The sequence below is a fragment of the Lygodium microphyllum genome, chromosome 7 (assembly GCF_053477565.2).
Source record: "Lygodium microphyllum isolate KBCC chromosome 7, Lygodium_microphyllum_v1.1.10, whole genome shotgun sequence".
Taxonomy (NCBI): domain Eukaryota; kingdom Viridiplantae; phylum Streptophyta; class Polypodiopsida; order Schizaeales; family Lygodiaceae; genus Lygodium; species Lygodium microphyllum.
Window position 1 is genome coordinate 92,927,247 of NC_141141.1, and position 27,823 is coordinate 92,955,069.

At 43.3% G+C, this 27,823-nt stretch overlaps 2 protein-coding genes across 2 annotated transcripts in view; one reads left to right on the forward strand and one right to left on the reverse strand.

Moving 5' to 3' along the window:
• NUP155 (nucleoporin 155) overlaps nucleotides 1–27,823 on the forward strand; it is a 98,399-nt gene that overhangs the window by 9,997 nt on the left and 60,579 nt on the right. The window lies entirely within an intron of this gene.
• Nucleotides 23,746–27,210, reverse strand: LOC148033709 (uncharacterized). Its single transcript, XM_087682252.1, has 3 exons — nucleotides 26,834–27,210; nucleotides 25,887–26,769; nucleotides 23,746–23,862 (listed from the first exon to the last, which is right to left on the reverse strand). The coding sequence occupies exons 1-3, from the start codon at nucleotides 27,208–27,210 to the stop codon at nucleotides 23,746–23,748; spliced, it is 1,377 nt and encodes a 458-aa protein (XP_087538378.1).

The window sequence follows — 27,823 nt, forward strand, 5'->3', positions numbered from 1 at the left end:
TTGGCTTTCATGTCCCCTTGTTTCTTGTTGCTTTGTGAAGTACTTGAACTTCTAGAACTTTGCGAAGCATTTTTAGACTGTCTGCCCTTGCCCTTTTACCTTGCCATAAAAGCTTGTGCAATGGCTATAACATCCATCCCATTGTTCTTTCTTCTTTGTTCTTCTTCTAGGAGCAAACTAACCAATTGAAGAAAGGTAAGTGGCTATTGAGAAATTCTCATGGTGAAATTTAGGGCTATATGAAAGTCCAAATAAGAGAGCGGCAAATAATTTAGAGTAGTAGAGATCAACTGTGCATTCAAATAATACTCATCTACATTCATTAATTGGTCACGCAAGTCCTGTTTTTGTTAAGATGATCCTACATGGCATCACCTTTATTCATCTTTACATTTTCAAGCTCTTTCTTCAAGAAAGATCCATATCTCATTTTTTCTAGCAAACATTTGCTTAAGTGTGAGCCATGCTTCTCGTGGAGAAGCTGCAGACCGTATATGCGGGATTATAGACTGCTGAACTACCAATGCAATCAGGGGCAATGCTTGAGCATCCTGTTTGTCCCAAGCCTTTTGTGCTATTGATCTTTGGGGAAGTGGTTGAACTAGAGTGGGCCTTTGACCAAGTCCTCTTGGAGGAGGTGTTGCAGGAGCCATAACACCAAGAAGGACTTCTTCACCACTAACATAATCCCAAAGCTTTTTTGCAATCAACACATTCTTCATCATTAAAGACCATAGAGAATAATTATTGCCGTCCAATCTATCCTCCTTGCTTCACATCTATCCGTGATTGCCCATAGTAAATGTCATTGTTTCAAAGAGCACAAGAGCAAGAGCTAAAGCTGAAACAACTAGGAAATTTGGAAATTTCCAGAAATGACAGTATGCACCATGTTGTAATTGACAAATCTGTGTCACACTTTGTCAAAATTGTTCAATGCACAAATAGTGCTCAGTAACACAATCAATGCAAAAGCCCCAAAATTTTGTTGTCCAAAATGCACAATTTCAGCGTATTTCAGATTGAACCTGTAGTACATGTGCTAGTGTGTGCACTAAACCCAAAAGGCCCAAATTTTTGGGCTCGCTTTCAAAGAAATCTCTACAATAAGTGTGTCCAAGACATGTCCAAGAGCAAAAATAGGTTGCTTGGGCAAAAACCATTTGCTGTGATTCGAGTTTTTGAATAAAAAATAGATCAATGTCTCCTTTTACCTTTTGTGTTGGTGGTCTACTGGTGTTGATGGCCTAGAGGAGCAGCAAAATGCTAGCGGGCCTAGCGGATAGGAACGTCAACGCCTAGGTTGCGCAGGGCGCAAGGCAGAGAGTGCTGGTGTTGGAGGTGACTGGGACGGATGTGCAGGCTCTGCAAGTGGTGATGACCAAGCGTTGGCTGTTGGCGAGGCTGAGCTAAGCTAGGAGGTACAGGTGCTACAAGTGGCCGGGCTGAGTTGGTCTTGGAGGAACAAGCACTGCGCAGGTGGTGCTGGACTGAGGCTGAGCTCAAGATAGAGGCTGAGGAGCCTGAAGAGTTGGGCCATACAAAGCCTGAGCTCTGATACCAATTGTGGGATATGGAGGATTGAAGCTCATATGAGATTATACAATTGATAGTGAAGAGTGAGAGAGTGAAGACACAACATGAGTCCCCATGCAATTACAAAGAGTATATTGATAGTACAAAGTACGACCCTTAAACCTTAAGGTTGTTAATGTGCATTAACATCCGAAAGGTGTAAAACACGATAAGTGCCCGAACTGTGTAACATAAGCACATAAAATAGAAGATAATATAACTGAGGGAAACAAACTCTCATAAGGAGAGTAAAAAGTGCCCTAATGTCCTACTACGGATCACCGACACTCCTCTGTGAGTGTAGGCGTGAGTCAAACCCAACAGAAGACTAGTTTTAGTTGTTCATAGAGTGTGGGCACTTGGGCTTAGACTTCTTCTTATCTTTCTCCTCATCCTATTTATTGTTGTTATTTGCCTTCTTGTTTCCCCCCTCTTGTATCTATAGTAAAAACTTTAGAAGAGCAGGATTCAGCGGCTCCCATCTCTTTATGGTGCTCATTATGCTCCAAGACAAGTGGGGCTAACTCCTCTTAAAGAAGAGTCTCATGCACTCTCGATGTTAGAAGATTGGTGTCGAAGACATCGTACTTAGGAAATGGCAATTGGGTAAGAACCATGGCCATACCCTTCAAAGATATTGTCCATCCAAGGGGTGCAAGCTCATCCTTCACATCCTCCATTTTGTTGATGTGGTCTTTCATAGAAGGAGAGTCATCAATTGAGAGCATGCTAAGTTTCTTCTCCAGGGTGATGTGGTGGGCAAATGTCTTCTAACGGTAGAGTGAAGAAAGCTTTGTCCACACTTTTGGCGATGTCTTTAACTTGCACACACGAACAAGGATGGAATCCCGAATGCTCATGAGGAGAAAGGATTGGGCTCGAGAGTTGAGCCTATCCCATAGGGTCGCATGATCCATCGAATAGCCAATAGCGGGATTCTCCACGGGCATAGGGGTGTCAAAAGATGACGTACCAGCAAGACAGTAGGGTTTGCGGGGAGGAACACAGAGTGAACTCGGCAAACATGGAGAAGAGAAGAGAAGAGAGAAGAAACTCTAATGAATGGAATGATGAAGACAGCCACGAACCACGAACCACAATGTCCTCGTGAAGGGGTGTGAGGGTAGTGGAGAGGTTGGAGAGAAGAGGTGACGGACTGAATGAATCAGCCGTGAGGAATGAATGAGAGAGTGGCCTATAAATAGGCACAGTCAGTCAAGGATGGCGCCCCTTTTTGGGGCTGCAAACCCTAAACGCACACCCTAAACGTAAAACGTAGAAAGGCAAAAACGCAAACTGCGGGTGAAGGGTTTCTCAACAAGGGGTAGTTACGAAAGCCCAAAGGTCAAAGGTATCAAGAATACACCCCACTTTGCAAGACCAAAGGGGGTAGTTTGATTTGTCTAAACCTTCTTCTTTGGGTAGAGAAGGAAGAATGGGCACCTCTACAAAAGGTGCCATCATAAGCATCCTAGGGCCAAAAGGATAGGCCCTATGGGAGACATGAAGAGAGGGAGGAGGAGATTTGCTCTAATCTATGTGATCGATCAAGAGAGGGTTTCCATTTAGAAAATAGCTTGGACCTCTAATCTTTGTGATGATCATGCCGCCTCTTAGAGGGCGTATTAATAAACACCTCATTTGAGTCATCAAAGCCTTTTGTGTCTCTAAACCTGCAAACACACTAAATCTGCTGCATTTGGTTGTAGAAGAGCCCAAATAGAGAGAAACACCTACAAGAAAAGAGTTGTAGATGTTGTGTTTTTGTCGAAAGCACCTATAAAACACAAAAAATCTGCATTTTCTGCAGCAAACAGCAGGTTGGAAATTTGGGTTTTCAGTAGTAGGGTGCTCTTCTCTAAAGGAAACCTCCGTATCCTCACATAGGTGATGATGTCATGTGAGTGTGCAATGGAAGAGGAACACAAACAGGGAGAGAAAACAAGAAGAGAGAAGACAACAGGAATGAAAGAGAAATCTGCACTGAAATTGGAAAGAATGCTAAATACCATGATGGACTGATCAGTCCTTGCATGCAGCCCAAAGTGTTAGTGAGGGCACCGAATCAGGCTGGAAAATGATGAATACAATGATGGATTGATCAGTCCCTGCATGCGGCCCAAAGTCTCAGTGAGGGTACCAGATCAAGCTGGAAAATGATGACAGCATTGCAGATAAGAGGGAGACAGTGACGGAGTGTGCAACCAGCAGCCCCTACAAGAGATGGAGGAGAATGCTGAAGTCTGAGTGTGCATCTATAGAAGAGAAGGAAGAATGATCTGCCCCAAAGTGGTGATTGGCTATAAATAGCCAAAATGTCCCTAAACAGGCGGACCAGCCTGTAGTGCTGGTAAATGTGGCAGTTGGCCAGCCAAATCTGGGTGACCAGCACTGAAAAAGGCCAAAAATGCTAACATGGCAGGCAATAAATGCAACAGGGGAACCTGGAGCCGATTGCAACCTAGCAAGGCTGCACAAGTTGATAGGTGCCTAGCAAAACCAAGAAATGCATACTAACAAAGGAAATGCACATTAGTCTAAGTGGAAATGACATTTAGAGCTCCAATGTCTTCATTAGACTCTAACTAAGCGTACGACCAAGAGATGATAGACTAACAGAACAAAATAGCAGACTAAAAAAACGAGGAGTAATGACCTTCAACTTGAAAGCATTTGCACTTATGGATACCAAGTGTGTTGGAGACACTTTCAATAGTACGGGGCAACTCCAATTGATGGTGTGGCAAGTTGGAGGGAAGAGTGAATTGATGGTTGAAAAAGCAAGCATGCAGGGTGGAATGGGTTTTGGGCATTATTCCTACTATTAATAAAGCCTTCTATTTTTGGAAATCCTAGATATATCTACTACCTTTGTGTGTGAACACATTGGTATGTATTAGTGTGTGAACATACCTAGGTGCGTGTAGGCTAGGATTAGGTTTGGGAAAATCTCAAGGCTACAAATAACCCCTATGCTTGTACTTTCATTTCATCACCTATTACATCAACCTATTCAACGTGTTGTATGTATAAGGACTCACTTACACACACACACACACACACACACACACACACACACACTCTATCTCTCTATGCCATCTTTCTTCTATTCTCTTTTGGTCATGGAATTGGATCACTTTAGCTCCACACCTTACACGAGGGTGTGCAACCCTACAATGAAAAAGTCACTTTGTTAAGGAACATGCTACTATCTAAATATTTTCAATTTCTTGCCACAGATTATCTCACAATTCGAGTTACCCACCTTCTATGAATTTGAATTTCAACTTTTGCATTCACAAGGTTGTTCGATCAAGTTTATAAGAAATCCCATTTTGCCACATTTAGAGGGAGCCTTGACTTTTAGCATGGAAAAGTAGGGGGTGAAGAGAATAACCACAAGACTCAATCAAGAACTGAGGAGCAAAGTATCTCTCCTCTAGGATTAAAATTGGGTTAACAAAATGTCCCTAGGAATAATATGTACTATCAACATTGTGAAAAGTGTAGCCATTTTGACAATGAGTATCGCTCAAAGGCCAAGGGTAATCCGCCCAAAACTTGACCCTTGTCCCTACTTGAAAACTTGTGCTAATTGGGAGAGAGCACTTTTGCCCCTTCTCGGTAGCCAAGAGAGGGTCATTCTTCAATACCTTTTGGCTACACACTAGATGTAGATGGCTTCAGAACCAATCCCTCAACTAGTGCCTAGCATATCCAAGGGGTTCTTCGATTTGTTCGCCAATCTTGCCGTGGACTTTGGTCTTAGGTGCTCCTTGTTTTCCTCAAGAATAGATTGGATGGAATCTTGTCCTTTATTTTTTAGTCACCATTGACATCTTGCATGTAGGTAGAAGCAATCAATCCCACTTCCCCAAGATACCCTCTCATCTAGAGGATTGTGGAGCCTCATGCCTTACTCGGTTCAAATGTTTGTGACATTGATTGAGATACTATTACTCTTTCCACTTGTAAATCTTCAGATTCTAGGAGGGCTAGCTTGGGTGTGTCTTTTATATTTCCTAACCTCTCTAGCTTGCCTTTTCTTTGAGAGTGGGAAACCAACTTATGCTACACTAGAAAAAAAGGCAAACATCTTTGAAGATTTCCTTAGCGAGAAGGCTTTTGAGACAGATGGTATTATGGCTGCAAAGGCCTATCTTAGCATGAAAGGTATCAATGTTATTGATGCAACTAAGTCTATGAAAGGTAACATATCACCTATTATTTGAGGATCCACCCAAGTGGTGACTTCAATCATATACAAGTTGCCTTCTCTTGTTTCAAGAATCCCTCCATGGAGAAGAGCAAGGTGAAAGTCAAAGAATTAGCTATTTCTATGGTAGTTGAATCTCTAAAGATGCTTTTAGCAAAGGAAAATGATGCTAAAAGAGACTTTAAGCCTAGAGAGAAGGGTGTCAAGTTTGATGTTTTCTATGGTAAGAGAGATTCTGAGAAAGTTGTGTCTTTTATTAGACAATTTGATGTTGCTTTTGGTGGTGAAGATTATACATAAAAAGGAAAAATTAGGATGGTTAAAATGCATATAAAGGATGCCACTTTAAATTGGTAACTCAAAGTTTTTCAAGAGGGAAAGAAACACAAGCCTTGGAAAGAGTTTAAGGAGATGTTTAACAAGAAGTTTTTGCCTTCATTCTTTGAAGTTGATGTGCAATAAGAATGGGATGAGCTAAAGCAAAGCCATGGAGACAATGTTGAAACATATACCAACAGGTTTGCAGTTGTGTTAAATTTTTTTTTACATCTCTTAATGAAGTTTATTCCAATATGGAGATGAGAAAGTTTATCCATGGATTACATCTGACGTGACGGTGAGCTGTGAAGATGACAAAGCTAGATACTTTGGAAGTAGCCCAAGATGCGGCCTTAGAAGTTGAAGGATTGCTTGTGCTATGGATGCTTGGTAAAGCCTCAAAAGAAGAACCACAAAGAAAAAAGACCAAGATGTTTGACCAAAAGAAGTCAGATAAACAAAAACCAAAGCATAAGCATGGATGTAGATCACCTTTGCTATCCAGAAAGAAGCTAACACATCAACAATTAGTAGAATATACAAAGAGTAGGAGGATGTTTCTCTTATGGAAAAAAAGGACACATGGCTGGCCAATGTCCTAATAAGGCAAAGAGGAAGAACTAGTCCCAAAAGATACCTCAAGCAAATGTTGTACTTAAGGAATCCTTGCAACAATATGAAACTTCGTTGGAGAAAAGGAAGCTTTTTATGGCTTAAGTTGCTAGTCAACTTGTTTTCATTCATTTTGATATAGTAGCTATATATCATTATATTCATCCTTGGATTGTTGAAGCTCTTTATCTACCAAAGGAGAGCTTTGGAACACTAGAAATGTGTTAGAGATTGACATTCCTTGGACAGGAGGTGTAGATTTGAGTAGTTTCCAGCACCTGCATCAGATAGTCCATGTGGCAAGAGCGAACGTCAGTAGGCGATAGGACACATGGCAAGTCTACGTGGCAAGTTGGATAGCTAGAGCAGATCAGACTACAGTTGTTCGGACAATTTTTGTTTAGTCAGTTGTATTTAATGCAGCCGACCTATATTATTCGATGTATTATTTGTGGCCTATTTATTACCTCGGTCCTCAGTCTCCACACTCTTGTTGAGTTGTGCTTTGAGTTTTCAGGTTGCAAACTGTGGAGATTGCCCTCAGGGTTCACGGAGTGTGAGATCTTCGAGGTGGAGACATATGAAGAAATACTCTTTGCACCCGTGTACATATCTGCATCCTTATAGAACATTCTTCACTGCAGATTTTTTGCTTTTTACTGTCTCTTTTTCTCTCTCTAGTCTTTATATTGTGGAGGGTCAGCCACCTCTTCCTGACCCACTTGAGCCTTGTCGAGAGATCACCACTTTCTTTACAGAAAGTAGGGTCCAAGAGGCCATTGACAGACTTAGCAGAGGAAAGGCACAAGATCATGATGGATTAGTAGCTGAGCACTTAATCCATGCTAGAGATTTGGTGGTAGGATTTCGAGCTTACATATTTAACAGAGCCATGTGTGAAGGCCTACTAGAAAGTTGGAGCACGAATAATATTATGCCTATCCTCAAGTCAGGAGACCCTACTCTACCTAGTAACTATCAGACTATCATGGTTGGACATACACTGTCTAAGTTATATGCTTCCATCCTTGAGCATGAGTTAAGCAGGTGGGCAGACATGTGGGGTCTTAGAGCACAAGGACAGGCTGGCTTTAGGAGAGGCTTCTCCACATTGGATCACATCCTCACACTCAGAGCGATCATTTAGGAGGGAAGGGCCCATGGCCGATGGACCTACTACTGCTTTGTGGACTTCCACAAAGCCTTTGACACAGTACTGAGAGACAGGCTGATAAATAGATTGCATACCATGGGAGTACTGAAAGAGCTCAGTTGGGGTATTTTGGCACTGTATGAGAGAGTTGTGGACAGAATCCGAACACCTGCTGAGGGCCTTTCGGCACCTATTTACTCCACCATTGGGGTGAAGCAGGGATGCCCCCTCTCTCTGACATTATTTGGCCTGTACATTGATGGGATTGTTGATTACATTTCACAGGAAGGAGATAGAGGAGCTCCACTAGCTGTCACTTGGATACCTCTCCTATTGTATGCAGATGACATTGTATTGATAGCTGACTCTCCAGAGGGTCTACAGAGACACTTGGATGCACTACACTCCTATACTTTGGACAGTGGGCTTTCAGTGAACCTTGGTAAAACCAAGGTGATGGTATTTAATACTACACCACAGTGGGTCAGGAGATCAACACCTAAATTCACGTATGGATCTAAGGAGCTGGAGTATGTGGATTCTTATACATACTTGGAAGTCTTATTCACAAGGCCCACCTTTTTTATGCGAGAGGCAACAGATACTAGACTGACTCGCGGATACATAGCACTAGGTGGTTTGGAGAGGATGTGCTCACAAGTGCAATTCCAAGAACCCCGCACCAAGCTATGGCTCTTCGATAAACTGGTCACATCCACACTACTTTATGGAGTTCAGATATGGGGGCCTAGTCTTGACCATCTTTGCAGATTAGGGCACTCTTATGACGGATGGAGTTCGATGGAGAAACCCCTAGTGTCCATGATATCCCGGACGATCAGATGTAAGGCCTCAGTGCCACATGAGATTATCAGAGCCGAGCTAGCAGCTACACCGATTGTGGTAGAGGCCCTCGCCCGATCGGTCGCATACATACATAGCCTATGGGACTTACCCAGACACAGATATGCACGGTTGGCCCTTGAGTCCTCTAGGCAGCTTGCCAAAGAGAGTGATACTTCATGTTGGTATGCACAGATGTCGGCTTGGTTTGAGCTGCATGGCTTTAGCATAGACAAGTTACTCCCCTTCTAGTACTTCCTTGATGCACCATCTCTTGATCTGAGCAGGTTAGAGATCCGCAATATCATCAGGATGGATCTGTTGAGATATCGAGCTCCACTCGTGATATGCCAGGGTGACCGTTGTGCATTTATGTCACCGACGTGTCAGTTGCAGACGCGGTTGGTACACCGCCCATGAATAATAGCTACATGATAGCTATCCTTATCTACTCTAGTTCGTGGCTCAGTTAGTATGCCACCTTAGTTATTTGAGTTTGGTTTGAGACCCATATATAGGGTTCTTCTATTTCTTTGTATGAGAGTTCTTTTGGCTTACACAACTAAGAAGAGGAAAACTGTTTTCAGCCTCCACCCTTGTGTGTATTCCCCCATTGTGCAAGCAAGAAAGCTACAAGTGAGACTCCTTCCTTCTCTCCCACAATCTTGACATGGTATCAGAGCCTTGTTCGTGGTAAGGAAAGAAAGCAACCCAAGCTCGCGGTGTTCTGGTAAGAGAAGCAGTGTTGCTTTTATTTTCTGTTTTGGGAGCAGATCTCTGCAGGTAGCACAGCCGGAAATTGCAAGAGTGCATTGTCTCAGGTTGAGACGCCCTTTGCGGTGAAGCAAGAGGGCAGTATATGCTGCGGGAAAGAGCTTTAGCTCTTGGCGACCCTGTTTTTTTGATTTGAGGCCATTTCGGGGCCTGTTTTGGAGGCAGAAGTTTTCTGCACGCACTCAGGAAAAGGCTCAGTTTTATGCTGTGCAGTCACTGTTCTACAGGTCGGTGAAAAGTTACTGTAAAAATTGCATCGTATGCTTGTGCGCAGAGACATTGGGAGTTACAGAATTATCCCTGTTGCCTGTTGATGCAAAATCGTCACTAGGAAGTGATTGTGTGGTCAAATACCACTTTCGTCAGTTTTGCAGATTTGCCTTTGTGAGGCTGAAGCTGTGTTTTTTGCAGTGACAGAATTGTTTGCAGTGTTCTGTAATGGCGTCTGATTCTCTCTCACAGATTGTCACTGAAAAGCTTGACAAGAACAACTTCCAGGCATGGAAGTTTAGAATGACGAATTTCCTTATGGGAAAAGGATATTGGGAATTTGTTGCAGGAAATGAAGAAGAACCAGTTCTTTCTGATGTTCCCAATCAAAAGCAAACGCAGGCATTCAAAGCATGGCATGAGAGAGCCAGGAAAGTTATGTACTGGCTGTCTATCAGTATTTCAGACTCTATGATTGTGCATATTCAGGATGCAAGTACGCCAAAGGAGGCATGGGATACTTTGTCAAAAATGTATAGCACAAATACGCAAGTCAGGAAAATGCAGCTCAAGCAAGAGTTGCATAATGTGCAAAGAGAAAATATGAGCATCAATGACTACCACATGAAGGTGAAGAAGATTGCAGATGCACTTGCTTCCATTGGGTCGCCAGTGGAAGATGATGATTTAGTTTCTGTGACCTTGAATGGTCTAGGAAAGGATTATGCACAGTTCCGAACATCCATTTCCGTCCGTGAAAGATTTCCTGATTTTGAGGAGTTGATTGCTCTTCTAATTTCTGAGGAGCAGAGAAATGGTGGTGCATCTTCTTCAGGAGGAACTTCAAAAGAAGCTGTCTTCTACTCAAATGCTGGAAGAGGTAGAGGCAGAGGTAGAGGAGGCCGATTTGGAGGCCGTGGTAGAAATCAGAATATGCAGCAATCTCAAGAAAACCAGTCCTATGGAGGAGGACGTGGTAACTCTAGAGGCAGGGGGAGTCAAAGAGGTCGTGGTGGATGGCAAAGAGGCCAAAATGCAAATATCAATGTTGAATTCTACTTCTATGGTAAAATGGGTCATATGGCTAAAGATTGCTATAAAAAGTAGAATGACATCATGAATGGAAAATTGCAACAAGGGAATTATGCATTTTCTAGTAGACAGAGTGATGACAGAAATGAGCATTTATTTATGGTGCAGCACATGACCAATTCTGTGACAAGTGTAGAAGAAAGCAACGATGTGTGGTATGTTGACTCGGGTGGATCAAACACATGACAGGTCATGCAGAATGGATGCAGGATGCAAGGAAAATGGAAAAACCAGGATTTGTGGAGACTGGTGATGATACTGCACATCCTATTGTGCAGATTGGAAAAATTCCCTTGTCTATGCAGGATGGGAAAAAGAAATACCTGTCTGATGTATTTCATGTCACGAATATCACCAAGAATCTGGTTTCTGTTGGTCAAATGGTTGAGCAGGGCTTGCAGGTCAGATTTAATCCTCATGGATGCTTTGTTGAGGATATGAAAAATAGAGGTCGCTTGATAGCAAAAGGAAAGAAGAAGGGCAGAATGTTTACGTTGGATGCAGACATGTCTGAATTAAGTGCAGCAATGTTTGCACATGGGACCGGTGTAGTTGCAGATATTGATATCTGGCATAAACGCATTGGTCATGTTAATGTACAGCGACTTAAATCAATGCAGGCCCAAAATATTGTTGCAGGTTTGTCTAAATTCAAGGTTGCAGAAATGTATAAGGTATGTGAAGCCTGTCAGTTTGGAAAACAGGCAAGGAAACCATTTCCTAGACATGTTCAAGAGAGTGAGAAGCCATTGGAATTAATCCACTCTGATGTGTGGACTACTAAAGCTGCATCTCTTGGAGGCTGTCATTATTTTGTCACTTTTATTGATGACTATAGCAGAAAAGTTTGGGTGTATTTTATGAAAAAGAAAAGTGAAGTTTTTGGGCATTTCAAAACTCTTAAAGCTATGGCTGAAAAAGAAACAGGTCTGCAAATAAAATGCCTAAGGTCAGATGGAGGGGGAGAGTACCTCTCAAATGAGTTTGCAAGGTTCCTGCAGGAGCATGGCATAAAGCAGCAATATTCATGCAGTCATACTCCACAACAAAATGGAATTGCAGAAAGGAAAAACAGGCATATTGGAGAGGTATCTCGTGCCATGCTCAATGAAAAAGACCTGCCAGATTTTTATTGGGCTGAAGCAGTTGCTACAGCAGTCTACATAATGAACAGGACTCCCACTGCAGCAATACATGGGATGACTCCAGAGGAGAGGTATACTGGTAGGAAACCAGATATTTCTCATTTGAAAATTTTTGGTTGCATTGCCTATGTACATGTGCCAGATGAGTTGAGATCCAAGTTGGATCCAAAAGCTGAGAAGTGCATCTTTATTGGTTACTCTCTGCAGCAAAAAGGGTATAGATGCTATAACCCTTCTACTCGTAAGTTTACAGTGAGCAGAGATGTTGTTTTTGATGAGATGAGTAGCTGGTATAAACAAGTAAATGTGATTGATGATGTAGATGCACAAAATGGTAATGCTGCACAGAATTCACAGCAGCAGTCACAAAATATTAGTGGACCTGGAGCGTCCTCTAGCAGTGGTTCACATTCTTCACCATGGACAGGCAGATTGAGATCAGGAGAATCTTCTCAAAGTAATGCAGATAGTGGTATGCAGGTATCACGAAAAGGAAAAGAGAAGGTTGATCAGCCCATGTTTGATGTGAATGCAGGTCACTCTTATGTGGATGGTGAATCCAGTGGCTCAGAACAGAGCATTGATGATGAGTTGGGTATTCTTTCTATTGTTACATCTGGAGTAAGGAAGACCAGGGATGTTTTGAGAGCACCTGGGAGTGAACCTACTTTGCGCAGGTCTACCAGAGCTAGGTATCTTGTGGATAGGCTGAAATATGATGGATTTACAGCCATTCACTATGCATATATGGTCAAAGTGATACAGGAACCAGAACCCACTTCTTTTGAGCAAGCCATGGGAAAAGAAAAATGGGAGAAAGCCATGGATGAAGAAATGGATGCCTTGGAAGCAAATGCTACATGGGAATTGGTACCTTTGCCTAAAGGTAAAAATGCAATTGGCTGTAAGTGGGTTTATAAGGTGAAGCACAATGCAGATGGTTCTGTGAACAGATACAAGGCAAGATTAGTAGTCAAGGGGTATGCACAAACATATGGCATTGACTATGAAGAAACATTCAGTCCGGTTGCAAGGATGGCAACCGTAAGAGCAGTCATTGCTATGGCTGCATCAAAGGGATGGTCTTTACATCAGATGGATGTAAAGAATGCCTTCTTGCATGGTGATTTGCAAGAAGAGGTCTATATGGAGCAGCCACCAGGTTATGTGCATGCTGTTCATCCTGAGTTTGTTTGCAGGTTGAAGAAAGCCTTGTATGGCTTGAAGCAAGCACCTAGAGCATGGTCTGACAAGATAGGACAGTATCTTGTCACTATTGGCTTTCAGATTTCCAAGGCAGATTTCTCACTTTATGTGAGAAAAACAGAGAAAGGTATTATGCTACTTGTCATTTATGTTGATGACTTGATTATGACAGGTGATAGTGATGAAGATATCCTTCATGTGAAAATGCTATTGAAGCAGAAGTTTGAGATGAAGGATTTGGGAGAGCTGCGTTATTTCTTGGGCATTGAGGTGATTAGATCACCAAGTGGGATACAGCTCTTGCAGAGGCAGTATGGATTGGACATGCTGTCCAAATATGGGATGACAGGCTGTAAGCCTATTTCAGTTCCTTTGGAGCAGAATGTGAAGCTGAGCACAGATACAGGTGAGCTTCTAGAAGACCCTACTATGTACAGACGCATAGTAGGAAGCTTGATTTATATGACTATTACCAGGCCAGATTTGAGCTATGCTATTGGATTGGTAAGTCAGTTTATGCAGGCTCCAAGGAAACCGCATTTGGATGCGGCTAGACGCATACTCAGGTATGTGAAGTCCACATTGCAGTATGGACTATTTTATGAGACTGGGGTTCAGATACAGTTGCATGGATACACTGATGCTGATTGGGCTGGTAGTATTTCTGATAGACGATCTACCAGTGGATATGTGTTCTCTTTTGGGAGTGCTGCAGTCACTTGGAGCAGCAAGAAACAGCCTACAGTTGCCTTGTCGAGCACAGAGGCCGAGTACAGGGGTGCAGCAATGGCTGCATGTGAGGTAGCTTGGTTGCATAAGCTACTTTATGATATGCATCAGTCTACAGATGGACCAGTTGTCATTTATTGTGACAACATGAGCAGTATACACTTGGCAAATAACCCAGTCTATCATGCTAGAACAAAGCACATTGAGGTGCATTATCACTATGTGCGGGAGAGGGTTTTACTAGGTCTTATTGATCTAGTTTATGTCAGCACAGAGGATCAGGTAGCTGACATATTCACGAAGGCATTGGGCGCAGAGAAGCTGCGCAAGTTCAGAGACCTGCTTGATGTGCAGGAATTGGGATTGAGCTCGAGGGGGAGTGTTGAGATATCGAGCTCCACTCGTGATATGCCAGGGTGACCGTTGTGCATTTATGTCACCGACGTGTCAGTTGCAGACGCGGTTGATACACCGCCCATGAATAATAGCTACATGATAGCTATCCTTATCTACTCTAGTTCGTGGCTCAGTTAGTATGCCACCTTAGTTATTTGAGTTTGGTTTGAGACCCATATATAGGGTTCTTCTATTTCTTTGTATGAGAGTTCTTTTGGCTTACACAACTAAGAAAAGGAAAACTGTTTTCAGCCTCCACCCTTGTGTGTATTCCCCCATTGTGCAAGCAAGAAAGCTACAAGTGAGACTCCTTCCTTCTCTCCCACAATCTTGACAGGATCTTACCCAGTTGGATATCAGGCGGACATGGTTGATGCCAGGGCAGGAGCTAGGGACAAAGAGGGCTTTCTATCGCGAGCATTTTCTTCATACTACAGATGATGGATTTATTGCTCGCCCGAGATACATGGACACCCACCTTTCCCATGGGATCAGATGTACTATTGGCAAGTTGCACATCTCCTCACATCAGCTAGAGATTGAGACTGGTAGATATAGATCCATCCCATTAGAGGAGCGCATATGCTAGATATGCCAATTAGAGCTAGAGACAGAGGAGCATTATATCTGCTGCTGCCCAGCGTATTGAGGCCCGTGGTCGTTTCCACAGTCTCTTTAGAGACGGATTTGGACCACTATCCAGAGTCATGGATTTTACCGATGAGCGATGCCTTGGCCTCTTTCTTCTTGAGATACGACGGCTTCGTGACATGTGCCCAGGAGTATAGCTACTCCAAGACATCGAGGCCCTTCACAGAGGCAGCTCACGTACTTCTTTGCAAAGGAGTCTCTGAAGGCTTCAATACAATTACAGCCACAGTCCACACGAGAGCCTCTCTCACCACCACAGTCCACACACAGACAAGGATTATTGATTGGTCGAGCCATTCAGTCTAGTTGGTCCAGACGTCCTAGGCCTCGACATAGACACCGACGACACCTTCATAGGCGGATACAAGGGATTATTGCTCGGAGCTAGGCCCTCCATACCCACATCAGATTGTACCATTTGGAGCTCATTGTTACTAGATAGAGCTCTATGTTTTACACATAGCCATAGTTAGTTTCCTTTCTTATTTTGCTTTGTGCTACATACATATTTTGCCCAGCCAGTTGTACTATCATACACATGATTGTAACTCATGTCTCATAGGTCATTTTTGCCTTTTGTAGATGTTAATATATCATTTCATTTCATTTTATTTCATTTCTCTCTTTTCTCTCTTCTCTCTCTGTTCACTCTTTATCTTGGTCATACGCTTTCGGACTGCTTTACTTTGACAAAATGTTAGGTGCTGCTTTTTAAGGAATGGAGTCTAAAGTTACTCTCATTCTTGGAAAACTATGAATTGAGATAGGAGATTATGTAGATTATGAGAGTTTTGTCATGGGAGATCTTAGTCATTGTGATGTTGTTTTAGGAATACCTTGGCACAGAAGAATAGATCTAGCTATTGATTGGAACCAAAGTAAGTTTAGATTTCGTTTGAAGGGTAAAAATGTATCTGTTGATGTGGAAGTGGAAGGAAACTCTATTCCCATCTTATCCCATATACGAATTTATAAAGCAATGAAAAAGTCTATTTTCTTGTATTTGATTTTTGTCAAAGATTCTGACAAAGAGTCTAGAATTGAAGAGTCCATCTCAGATATAAACGAGGATTGAATGAGTTTTAAAAGAAGTATGAAGAAATTGTTTTGCAGACACTTGAGTTGATGAGTTACCCAAAAAGGCGGGAAGATCATCACATTGATCTCATTCCTGGGAGCTCACCTCCAAATAGGCCACTCTATTGTGTGAGCCCAACACAAGAAGAGGAGATTATGAAGCAAGTGAATGAGCTCTTGAAGAAGGGTCTAATAAGACCCAGTTCCTCATCTTTTTGCTTTCTAGTTCTTTTAGTGCAGAAGAAAGATTGATCTTGGCGTATGTGTGTGGATTACCGGACCCTCAACAAAATTACAATTTGGAATAGGTTTCCCATTTCAAGAATTGGTGATATCTTGGATAGTTGGATGGATCGAAAGTATCCAGTCAGATTGACTTGAAGAGTGGCTACGATCAGGATTGCTTCTCAATATATTCATAAAACAGCATGTAAGACAACTTTTGGTTTGTATGAGTTTCTTGTGCTATTCACAAATGTAAACTTTATGTGAATGAAGTAAATTTTTCCTAGAAGAGATTCACTACTTGGGCCATATTGTATCCAAGGAGGGGATTCAGATGGATTTAGAAAAAGTCAAGGCTATTGTAGAATGACCTGAATTGACTAATGATCATGAAGTTCGAAGTTTCTTGGGATAATGGTCTTATTACAGGAGATTCATTAAATGGTTTGCAGTGATTGTTGGACCATTGTATGATTTAACCAAGAGAGCGGTGACATTCTGACAGACCAATCTAAAGAAAGAAGCTTTTCAAGCTCTAAAGTTCTATGTCAGCAAAGAACTTGTTTTAATTATACCTAATTTGTCAAAACCTTTCTTTGTGGAATGCAATACTTTTAGGAGACCGTATTGGTGCAATCTTAAACCAGGAAGAGCATGTAGTTGCTATATATAAGTAAAAGGTTACAAAATGTAGAAGAGAATGCTACTATCTATGAAAAGGATTTAATGGTCATTATTCAAGCTTCAAAAGATTGGAGATACTATCTTTTAAATAGAGAATTTGTCATCAAGATAAAGCATGACTATCTGAGATATTTTCTCAACCAATCAAAGATTTTTAAGAAGCATATTCGATGGGCCAATTATTTAGCTCAATTTAACTTTCAAATACTGTATATTCCTTGAAAGCAAAACAAGATAGCTAATATCTTGTCAAGAAGATCTTAGATTTATGTAGTGTCCATGATTTATTATACAGATTTCACTTGTATGAAGGGACACATATACTTTTGATGAAGATTTAAAATCATTTGGGAGAGTTTATAACTTTGTAAAAGGATAAACTCTTATATTATGAAAGATGGATTTCTTTTGACGAAGTTTTTTTTTTTGTTGCAAATAAAGTGTGGCCAATTATATTACTTCAGAAAAACCTTGAATACAAAGAAGTGCTCCTGCTCAACAGACTAGCTGGAGCTGATACAAAGTCACAGAAATATCAAATATACAGGCCTCTCAAGGCGGTCTAGGGGGAACGAGGGCAAGAAGCCATGGAGGGGGGGTGTATCGCCATTTGGGGCTACTTGCATGCATCACGAAAAACAAGTCTAGACAGCTCGAAGTGCGCATGAAGTGAAAACAGAGCTCTTGACGAGGTCGAGACTCACCTTGCACTTGGTCCCATTGGTCGCGAAGGGAGTGGATGATGGAGGTTCGGAGCTCTGCCAAAGTCACATGTACAGAAAGTCTCTCTTCTCCAAAAACTTCCTGACACCACACCTTTCAAATATGCCATCTAGTGAGACTCCCTATGATCTCCCATACCTCAGAGCCGTCTGCTGTGGGCCCTAGTACCTGGCAGATGGGTAGAGCCTCCAAGCTGGCTACTGTGCACGACCGAACCTCAATAAGGAAGATCGTGTCCTGCATCCCAACCTCATATAGAAGATGACGACCGTGGCTGACTGCCTACCAGTAGAAAGCTCCCCATGAGATACATCCAATGCTGGGTGCTATGCGGCAGAGGATATGGCATGCTCCTCTCCACACTAGCTGCGCTGCCTCACACGACCAAAGGCAGTGCTTTGGAGTTTCGAGAAGCTTTTATGTGCAATGCTTACATCCTTCATTCTTTTGCATCTGGGCTAACCAACACCCTATAGCCAAGTCTTCATGTTCCACCAGCCATACGAAATACGATACCGTCCTCGGTCTCTAGTTGTCCCATAGGCGGTGCTAGAAAGTCCATTGAAAGCATTCGTGATGCTGTGCTCCACCCAGTACCTGCTACGTGACGGTGCCCAATCCATGTCCTGCATTAGCACGTGTTTGCCAATCCTGGCTGTGTACTCTAGGAACCTCAGTGGCTTCTTGGCGACCGCAGTGGCCGGCCATAGCCACTCTCCTGGATTCCACTCCAGCTCATCAAGCGGTTTGTCCTCTCAGATCCAAAGGCGCCACTCCCTGAGCTCCTTCTAGAAAACATAGGGGTCTAGTCGCCATGTCTTCCCCTGAAGGCCCACTATCAAAAGGCTCCTTCACGAAAGGGCAACTATCCCCTCATCCTGCTGCCCTTTGTCAAGGGCCAGATGCTCCCCTCTTGAACGGTGAAGAAAGTCCCTTGCGGGGCACCACCCACTCTGTCTGCCACCTCTAGGGGGATACCTGTCGATGAAAACTTAGCGGCCCATACCTCCTCGAGCTCTACCGGCTCTTGTGCCAAGGGGCCAAGCCACTCCTGAGGTATTGCTACGTCAATCTCCCTTCTCCTCAACTCGATTTCTCTCTGGCAACTTGATGCCCGGTGTAACATCTCGTCGTCCACCAACGTGTACACCTCTTGCCAGGTCTTGATGGTGTGAGCCGGGCCGGCCTCCCAACCAGCCCATTGGATGTGGGGGAACTCGCCGATTTGTACCCCCTCCTGATCTCTAACCTGGGGGTTCCAGATCATCGGCTGACGGTCTATCTCCTCCTGGCAACCTGGGGGGACTCTTAATTAGGGCCTTATGGAGCCCTTGCCACACATGAAGTAAGCTACGTAGAACGGGGAATCTTGGGGGGCTGATCTGGGCCGTCATGAAGATCCATCTCAAGGATGGTCTCCAATCCCCGCTAAGCCTTGGTCTGCACTCCTCCTGGAGGCCCTCTTGCAGTAGGACCTTCCAGGTCTGCCCTTGTGGTGTGAGACCGTGGACTACAAGCTTGCCCAAAAGGGCCATACTCTGATAATCTGCATCAATGATCCCAAGCTCTCCCTCTGACCGATGCCGGATGATGGTCGCCTATACCACCTTGGCCCGAGAGTCCCTGGAACAGTCCAACCCAGCCATAGAAAATTCCACACTAGGCAGAGAAGCTAAGCATCACAGGATGAGAAGAAGCACCAACATGAGGCGATGTACCAAGCTGTCGCTAGGAGGACTTGGTTGATCACCAAGGCTCTCGGCCCCCAAGGGAGAGGTGAGTAGAACTCCAATAGGTCAGCTTCCTCCAAATAGAGTCGAGGACTGGGAGTAATTGTTGGGTGGGGGTGATGTCGAGTCCCACTTAGAACCCTAGGTAGCGGACGATCTGCCCTCTGCACACCCATCTAAATCCCAAGTGGATGCCCCACTCCGTACTAGAGTCTGGGTTTGTAAGGAAACCAACTGACTTCCACCAGTTGATTTTCGCTCGTGCTACAGTACAGAACACCTCGAGATCTAGTCTCACCCTCTCTAGCATCAACTCATCGTCCCCTATGTAAAGTGCTGTATTATCTGTATACTTTGAGTCTAACAACTCCATCTTCTCTCTCATTGGAAGTCAAAGGCTGCGTAACCCACTCACACGTGATTTGAGGAAGTGAGACATCGCCTCTGCAAAGTGTAGGAACAGATACGGGGCTAGCGGACAGCCTTGCCGTACCGATCTCTCCAACCGAAACTCCTCTCCTCTCTTGCCATCTATGAGAACCTTGCTGGTGGCCGATCTATAGAGTGCAGAGACCCCATGGATCCATGCCTGGGGGAAGCCCAACCTCTCCATGGTGCCCTCCAAGAAGTCCCAGTCTACCTTGTCATAGTTTTCTCAAAATCCAGTAGTACCGCCAATCCCTGACCACTGTGCTGGGTCCACTATGTTGCCTCAAAGAAGGTAAAGACATTGTCTAGGATGCTCTTAACCTGGACAAAGCTTGTCTGTGTGTCATGAATGATGTCTGGAAACACGGGGCGGAGTCGCCTATCAATTATCTTTGCCAGTGCCTTATAGGCAACTGGCAACAGAGTGATCGGTCTCCATTGGGATAGCTCCAATTGGTCTCCCCTTTTGGGGAGGAGACTGATAAGACATGACGATAAACTCCCTGGCATCCGACTTGAACTGAAAATCTCTTGAAAAGCAAGCAATAAGGGGTCCTTCACTACTCCCAGAAGGTGGTGAAGAAGGCCTTAGAGAGGGCATACTCTCTTGAGCATTTCTACCGGTCCTGTGTGTGGAAAGCCTCCTCTAATTCCTTCTCTGTGAAGGGGGCTAGGAGGGAGCGTCCCATCTCCTTTGTGACGAGGGACGGGATGTGATCCTAGACTTGCTGTCTGCAACGCTGTCCTTTGGCTGAGGTTGTCTCTTGTTGGAAAAGGCGTCTATAGTAGTCAGTGACAATCTCCATCACCTCGTCTGGGCTAGAGCGAATGCTCCCATACTGATCTCAAAGGTTGCGTATCTGCTCTCCTGAGGTGCGGGGCTGGTGTGCTTGAAAGAACTCCTTGCACATGAAGGTTGCTAAGGTGCGGAATGAGAACTTCGAGCGCCTATCCTCTAGGCCGGTGATGGCTACTTGTGCGTGCACCTCCTGTGCGTGGAGGATGGGATCCCTTGGTGTCTCCTGTAATAATCGCTACGTGGCTGCTAGGTCTCACCGGAATGCTCTCTCCTCCTCCCAGCACTGTTGCGTGGCCTGTAGGGTTGCCTCTTGGTAGATACTACTCGACTCGGCTAGGACCTTTGTAACCTCCTCTGTGATCTGGTCCCTCCTACTCCACTCCCTAGTCTAAATCTGCTCTATCTGTCTCTTCAACTCCTCTCTTCTGTAAATCAAGTTAGGGATCCGACATGATTGTGTACTTAGGGAAGATGCAAGGGGATCAAGTGTCAAGAGGGCCAAGCAGTGATCCCCTGGTGTCTCCTCTGCGTGGCTGCTAGGTCCCGCTGGAATGCTCTCTTCTCCTAGCACTATTGCCTGGGTTGATGCGAGGATGATGTAGGTGTGTGTGGCTCATCATTTCCTGTGGGAGGAGGGGGGGTGGGTTTGGGGGGGATCACTTTAATCGGGTGCGGATCAGGGGGGTGCTCGGCAGAGGAGGTGGTGGGGGGAAAGAGGATTGAGGGATGGTCGGAGGCACGTGGTGGGTGTGGGGGGGTTGGTGGCCGCGGAAGGGGGGGCTGTGGGCCAGGGTCAGTGGGGGGGGGGCCCATGGGAGGTGAGTGTGGAGGTTGTGGGATCTCAGGTGAGGTAGTCTGTGGTGCAGGTGGTGGATGTGGGGGATTGCGGTCCTGCTAGGTGGGGCGGGTAGGGGGCATCGCTCGTTCTCCAGCTCCTTGCTATCGAGGTTGCGTATGAGGAGTTGGCTGCAGCCCCCCTCCTACTGTCTCCCTCTCTGTCATCTCTGGACCCATGTGAAGCCGCTAGCGTCCACCTGCGGGCCTGTCAGTGGAGCCGCCTTGGCTCCGAAACGTGTGCAATCTGCTACATGATGCCCAAAGTCGTGGCAGTGCAGACACTGCCCTGGTTGCCCAGTCACAATGACCTACTGTCTAAAGGAGTGACCTCTTGCCTCAATCTCTAGGAACTTTGGTATACTCTTTGTGTCTTTTATGGCCACTCGTATCTTTGGGACTCCTGCAGCTGTCACTGTATCCGCGAAGGAGGCAGGAAGAACTGTGCATAAGAGCCGTCGAAAGTGCTTCACTAACTGACGGTACTCTACCGCCAGTCCGAGGAAAAGTAAGGTGACTGGATGTGTGAGAAATTTGTTATGGAGCGCAAATGTCTACACTGTGAAGCCGCTATATCAAGGAACTGTGTAAATGATTCTCTTCGTGGAGGCATAGGATGTGCTCTCTACTAACTTACGAGCTGCGTCCGCAGAGGTGAGTCAAACCATGAAGATCCCTTGGTCCATGAGGATTGCCTACGCGATTTACATTGTACCAATGCGCAACACGGAGTGGAGCCAATCCGACAGCTGGCCCTTCGATGGGGAGTGTCCAACGAGCTAACCAAAGATCACTGTTTCTTTCAACTCCAGCTCTGTGGCACGGACGGCTAAGATCCTCAGTGAGGATAATGCACAAGGTGTTTGTGATTGGGGGGCACTCGCAGAATGCGCCGGCGTTTGACTAGAGGTTTTCATTGCGCGTCCCTGCTGAGAACCTACCTATCTCGTTGCTGTGCTACCGGAGGGGGAGAGTTGTTGCAGGGGGAGCAATTGGAGGGGGGGAGAAGTTGCTGTTTTCCAATCAGGTGGTATGTTTGCCTCGTTGGGCCTCATGGTGGACGAGGCGGGGGTAGCGCTCGGGGGGGGGGGGGGGAGGGGGGGTCTAGTGTAGGGCCTTGCTTGGCGGGGGGAGGGATAGTAGGGCGACATGCCACGAGGGGGGGGGGGGGGGGGAGTTGGTAGGGCGGATGCGCCACTGGGCCACAGGCAGGATGACGGGCAGGGCAAGCATCACTAGGCTACTAAAGTTTTCAAGCCTAAAGTAATCGAAGAATGTCATGTGGCTCCTTATATGGCTCATTGTAGTATTTTGGCCACAACCAAGGCACTTGAAATATATTTCTTTTAGCCAAGTTTTCAACAGAGACATTGTGATTGGACAATTTATCAAAGAATGTCTCGTGTGCTAAAAGATTTAGTTAGATCGCCAAAAGCCTTCAGGGCTTTTGCAACCATTATCAATTTCAAGCCAACCTTGGGAAATCATTGGTATGGATTTTATTTTGACTTGCTTAAATTAGCAAACAACAATAATGACATATGGACTACTATTGATAGGTTTAGCAAATCGGCTTATTTCAGTCTAGTGAAGAAGACTATCAAGTCTCAACATATAGCTATAATATTTATTCAACGGATCCTTAAGTATCATGGGTTACCACAATCCATGTGGGTGATAGAGATCCACGAACCACTCGTCTTTTTTGATGAGCTCTTTTTGAAAATTTGGGTATAAAGCTTACTTTTTTTTTTCTTGTCTTCCTCAACGAGATGGTCAAAGTGAGATAGCCAATCTCTTAAGATTAGATATGTTGAAGTACTTTTGCCATGTAGCCAACCAACAATGGAAAAAGTATTTATCTTTGATAGAATATGCATGTAACAATATAGTTTACACTTCTACAGATAAAACACCATTTGAGATCATATATGGAAAATCATTCTTACTACATTTTCTCGAAACAATGAAGTATATATTTTATGCTAATGAGTTCATGCGTGATATGGATATAATTGTTACTGAAGTTAGACGAGCTATTCAAATATCTTAGGAAAAAGCGAAAGAAAGCAATAGATAAGCATTAAAGACACTTTATTTTGCAAGAAGAAGATTGGGTGTGGTTGAAATTTAACAAAGCTCATTTAAGAAGCTCTAACAAGCTTTCATTCCAAGTCACTAAGCTCATAGCAAGATTATATGGGCCATTTCAAGTCACTGAAAAGATTAATGATGTTTGTTATAGATTGCAATTTCTAGAGCATTGGAGAATTCACAATGCTTTTCATATGCATCTTTTAAAACCTTATGAAAGGCCTCCATTATTAGAACTTGTAATAGAGGTTCCATTTGAAGTAGATGAACATGAGAATATCCTTTAATTTGAGTAAATAATCTTTCATATGATCAGGAAACAAGGAAGAAACATTTCGAGAAAATACCTTTTGAAATTTAAAAATGGCTCACATTAAATTTTAAATGGATGCTATAATAGTATTTTAAAGACTATTCATAAATACTTGTAGCTTATGAAGAAGCTCAGGATCAGAATCTTCAAGCAACATCTTGACTCTTGCAGATGAGATAGATTTCAAGAGGGAGGGATATAACCAACCTCTTGTATATCAATTGTTACCAATACATATTGGCTAAATGGTTTAAATTTATTTGATACTCATGTACTTTAAATGGCAATTTATATTATTTAAGTATTTTAAAATATGAATAAATGTTAATCTTTCTATTTAAGGATAGCCAATGGCTAGAACGCCCTATAATTATACTTGGGTCGATATTGACGAGATGCCCAAGAGAAATTAAAAGTTTAGTCGGGTGGTCAGATTGACCAAAAAGCTTAGATGACTAAGTTTTAATACTCGGATAATCACATTGACTAGAAGCTCATATAATGAGTGGTTTCAGAAAGTGAAACTAAATGCTCATGATCAACGAAACAAACCATGATCAAAGAAACAAACCATGACTTGGTAAACCTATATAATTAAGTATTCAGAATCTAAATTTGGTGACTCCCAAAATTTAGGAGATTTACTATTTTGGAAGTTGCTCAAATGGGAGTAATGTTTGCTTCAAAGGCTTCGGAATCTCTCAAGAAACAATTTTGTTTTCAATGACTATCTCAAAAGTTTAACCATTTGAGAGATTTTTAGAGTAGAAGATTTTGAAGCTTTTTTCTTTAGAAAAGTGACATGTGGCATCTAGAATAGAACATGTTATTTTGAAGAGACAAGTGTCTCTACTCTTGTCATTTTTAGTAAACACTTGTCATTTTCAGCAAACACTTGTCATTTGTAATCTCTACTTTTCACTTTTGAGCATCCAAGCCCCAGATCTATATATTGAAGGTCTCTCTATTTATTTGGAATAAGCTCTCATGCTGAAATTTCAGCCACATGCTTTGTACTCTCCTCTCTCTCTCTCTCACATCCAAGAAACACTTTCTACTTCGCTTGATCTAATCCAAGCACTAAAGAAGAAAATTAGCTTGTTGCTCGGAGTTTGTAGAAATTAGGGTAACCCTAATTTTCATAATTGCAGTAAATTAGTCCTTTTGTATATGGTTTAAGTACTCGATGTTGATGGTTTGTTTCAATAAATTGCTGTAAAGGGGGAGGGGCCGGTTTCCTTCTGAACGTCATGTGAACTTCTGTCTCTCTCTCTCTCTCTCTCTCTCTCTCTCTCTCTCTCTCTCTCTCTCCTCCCTCCCTCCCCAAAAAAAAATCATGGTGATAATTGATCGTGTTGGTTAAGATCAAAGTATTGTCATTCTCATGTTCTTTCTCGCACTTACACTTTGTAAGATTAGATTTGCATGTTAGATGTTACGAGCACGTGAAATTTTGCTTGCTTTACTTAACATTTGGATTAATTTTTAATCAAAGGTCTATTTGATTGAATCGGTCTATCATGCAGAGCATTTCCTCTGAGAACAGAGAGAGAGAGTTGACCAGAGGGAGCAAGCTCTACCTCCGTACATGAGTGAGAGACAAAGAAGTACTCTCCATAGCTGATGTACTTGCAGCAATCTGCTCTCAGCCGCATGAATTTTTTTTTACGTTCAGATCTGCCCCTCTAGTATTCAATGTTGCTGCTCTCTCTCTTTTGGGAATTTATGCCCAAATTGTGACATATGGCATACACGTAACAATTTTTCCATTTAAACCTTCTAGTCTAAAATTCTCCATGATCAGTGCAAAAATTGACCTCGGCACATACTGGAGAATTAATCCTCGTGCAAGGACGAAGATAATGACACGAACAGATTCTAGGGTCCAAAAATAGTAATTCTCTAAATTTTAGGGATGGTGACCCTAAGTTGTTATGAGCAACTTTCATCATTGCAACCACATCGAAAAGTGTAATGTGGCTCAATTACGGTGACTTTTATTCCGTGGGCATTCTCACATGCGCATCTTCTGTCTTGGCGAGACTCATTGTTTTGCACCATTTCCAGTCGTGAGATAAGATCTCCCACTATATCAGGCACTAAGCCGATGTTGGGCTTCTTTTTACTTGGCGTATCTTTATCCTCCGCATCTTTAGAAGATTGATGTGGGCACTTAGAAGCAATATGGCCTTTCTGTTCACATATAAAGCATTTCCCAGCCATCATTAAAGGCTTTCTTTCTTCTGATGATTTGCCAAAAAGGGGCCTTTTTTGTCCTTTGCTCTGTTTAAAAGAAGTCTGAGGTTGCTGCTGGAAACTTTTCTTCCAAAAAGACTTCTTTGTAAAGCTGGTCTTTTTTGGAAATTGCTTAAATTGAGATTTCTTTTTTTCAGTACCTTTAAAGCTGTTAGCTTTTCCTTTCAACAATGCATTTGCCACATCAGCATTTTCAATTAACTGTACCATATTTGTAACCCTGGTCTTGGTACAATAATCCCTGATGGCTGTGGGCAAACCGCAACAATACTTTTCAATTTGTTCTGACAGGGGCACCATCCTGTAAGAACTCACGGGCAAAAGTGCTTCCCAAAATTTCTTATTGTACTCTTCTAAATCCGCACAATTTGCTGCGTCCAATTTATGCCATGTAGTCATGACATCTACTTCAAACGTGTTGGTTAACCATGAAGCTGCAAACAATTGTTTAAAATGGAGTGAAGTGGCAGGTGCATGTCCTTGCATCAACAATATGTTCCACCATTGCAAAGCATTACCTTTCAAAAAAGTTACAACCTTCTGCACCTTAGAAGTCTCAGTAAAATTCCCTCCAGTGTAAGCTGCATCAAATTGCTGTATAAACATCAAAGCTTTCAGTTTATCTTGCATACCACTGAAGTTTTCAAACTTTAATGCCTGACCACCCTCTTTGTAAGTCTTTAGGCTTGGTACTGTTTGGTGTTAGGTTGTCATAGACAGGTGGGTGTAAAAAGGGGAGTCTCTTAGGCGCATTATCAGCATTAATTTCATTTGTCTTAGTTGCCATATACCCACTAGAATGAGAAAAACCAGCCACTGCATTTTGTACTCCAAGCATCAAATAAGGACTATGCAAAGTTTGATAACCGGGCTGTAGACCAATATTAGCATAAAGTGGGTTCACTGCCTCAATAGGCATCATTTCTGGTGGCCCTCTGGGCAAGTATCCTTGATAACTAGTGGGTAATCCAGCCATTGCTTGAAAAACTGACCCATCACCAAAGTAACTAGGATAGGTAGCAAAGTGAGGAGGAATAGTCTGCTGTGCCACTTGTGCATTACTGCCTTGACCATTCACTCCTTGGTCTTGTGCTTGTGCTTCTTGTTGCACTGGACTTGTCTCCATGTTTGGTGTCTTTTCCACATGCTCATGCACATTAGAGGTTTGCCTTTTTGAGCGCTCCATGGTATGATGTGATGACTTAGCCTGAGAATCCTCATTATGTGACTTCAAAATTTTTTGCATCCGAGGATTCTTTACAAGCTGTTCGAAAGAGCCAACCATACTGAGGGGTTGTGCCATAAACAAGTCCTCCTGTTCTTGCTCCTAAACCTGTGGTTCCATCTCGGTTCTAGAAGGTGCTGACACCTGTGTATCAATACTCTTTTTGGTGTCTATGAGCAGAAGAACTCTCTTCTTCATGAGGGAGTTTTCCTTTGCATTTGTCCATGCATGCTATCTCTCTAGTCCTATATCCAGCAAATACTGTATCCAAGAAAAATCTCATAGTCTTTCTCACTTGTAATCTCTGTAAAACCTGTGTGTATGGCCTTTTCACCCAAAACTGTTCGAGATTAAATTATTACAGAAAAGAATTCAAATCTTGGGGATGGAACTATGAAACCAATCTATGACTCACATAAAGCGGTAGTCCCTTCAATTAATACCTGGTCTTTTCACATACACACACAAACATAGACCTCACTCCCTCGCTTAACACCAGATTGGCCTCGAAGTC

Bases quoted from the DNA above. Each gene is read 5' to 3' on its own strand.
- LOC148033709 (XM_087682252.1), bottom strand. From the start codon at position 27,210: ATGGAGACAAGTCCAGTGCAACAAGAAGCACAAGCACAAGACCAAGGA. The intron at 26,770-26,833 runs GCCTAAGAGACT...AACAGTACCAAG, and splicing joins GAAATTAATGCTGATAATGC to CCTAAAGACTTACAAAGAGG. The intron at 23,863-25,886 runs GTGCAAAACAAT...AAATTTCAAAAG, and splicing joins TTATCTCACGACTGGAAATG to GTATTTTCTCGAAATGTTTC.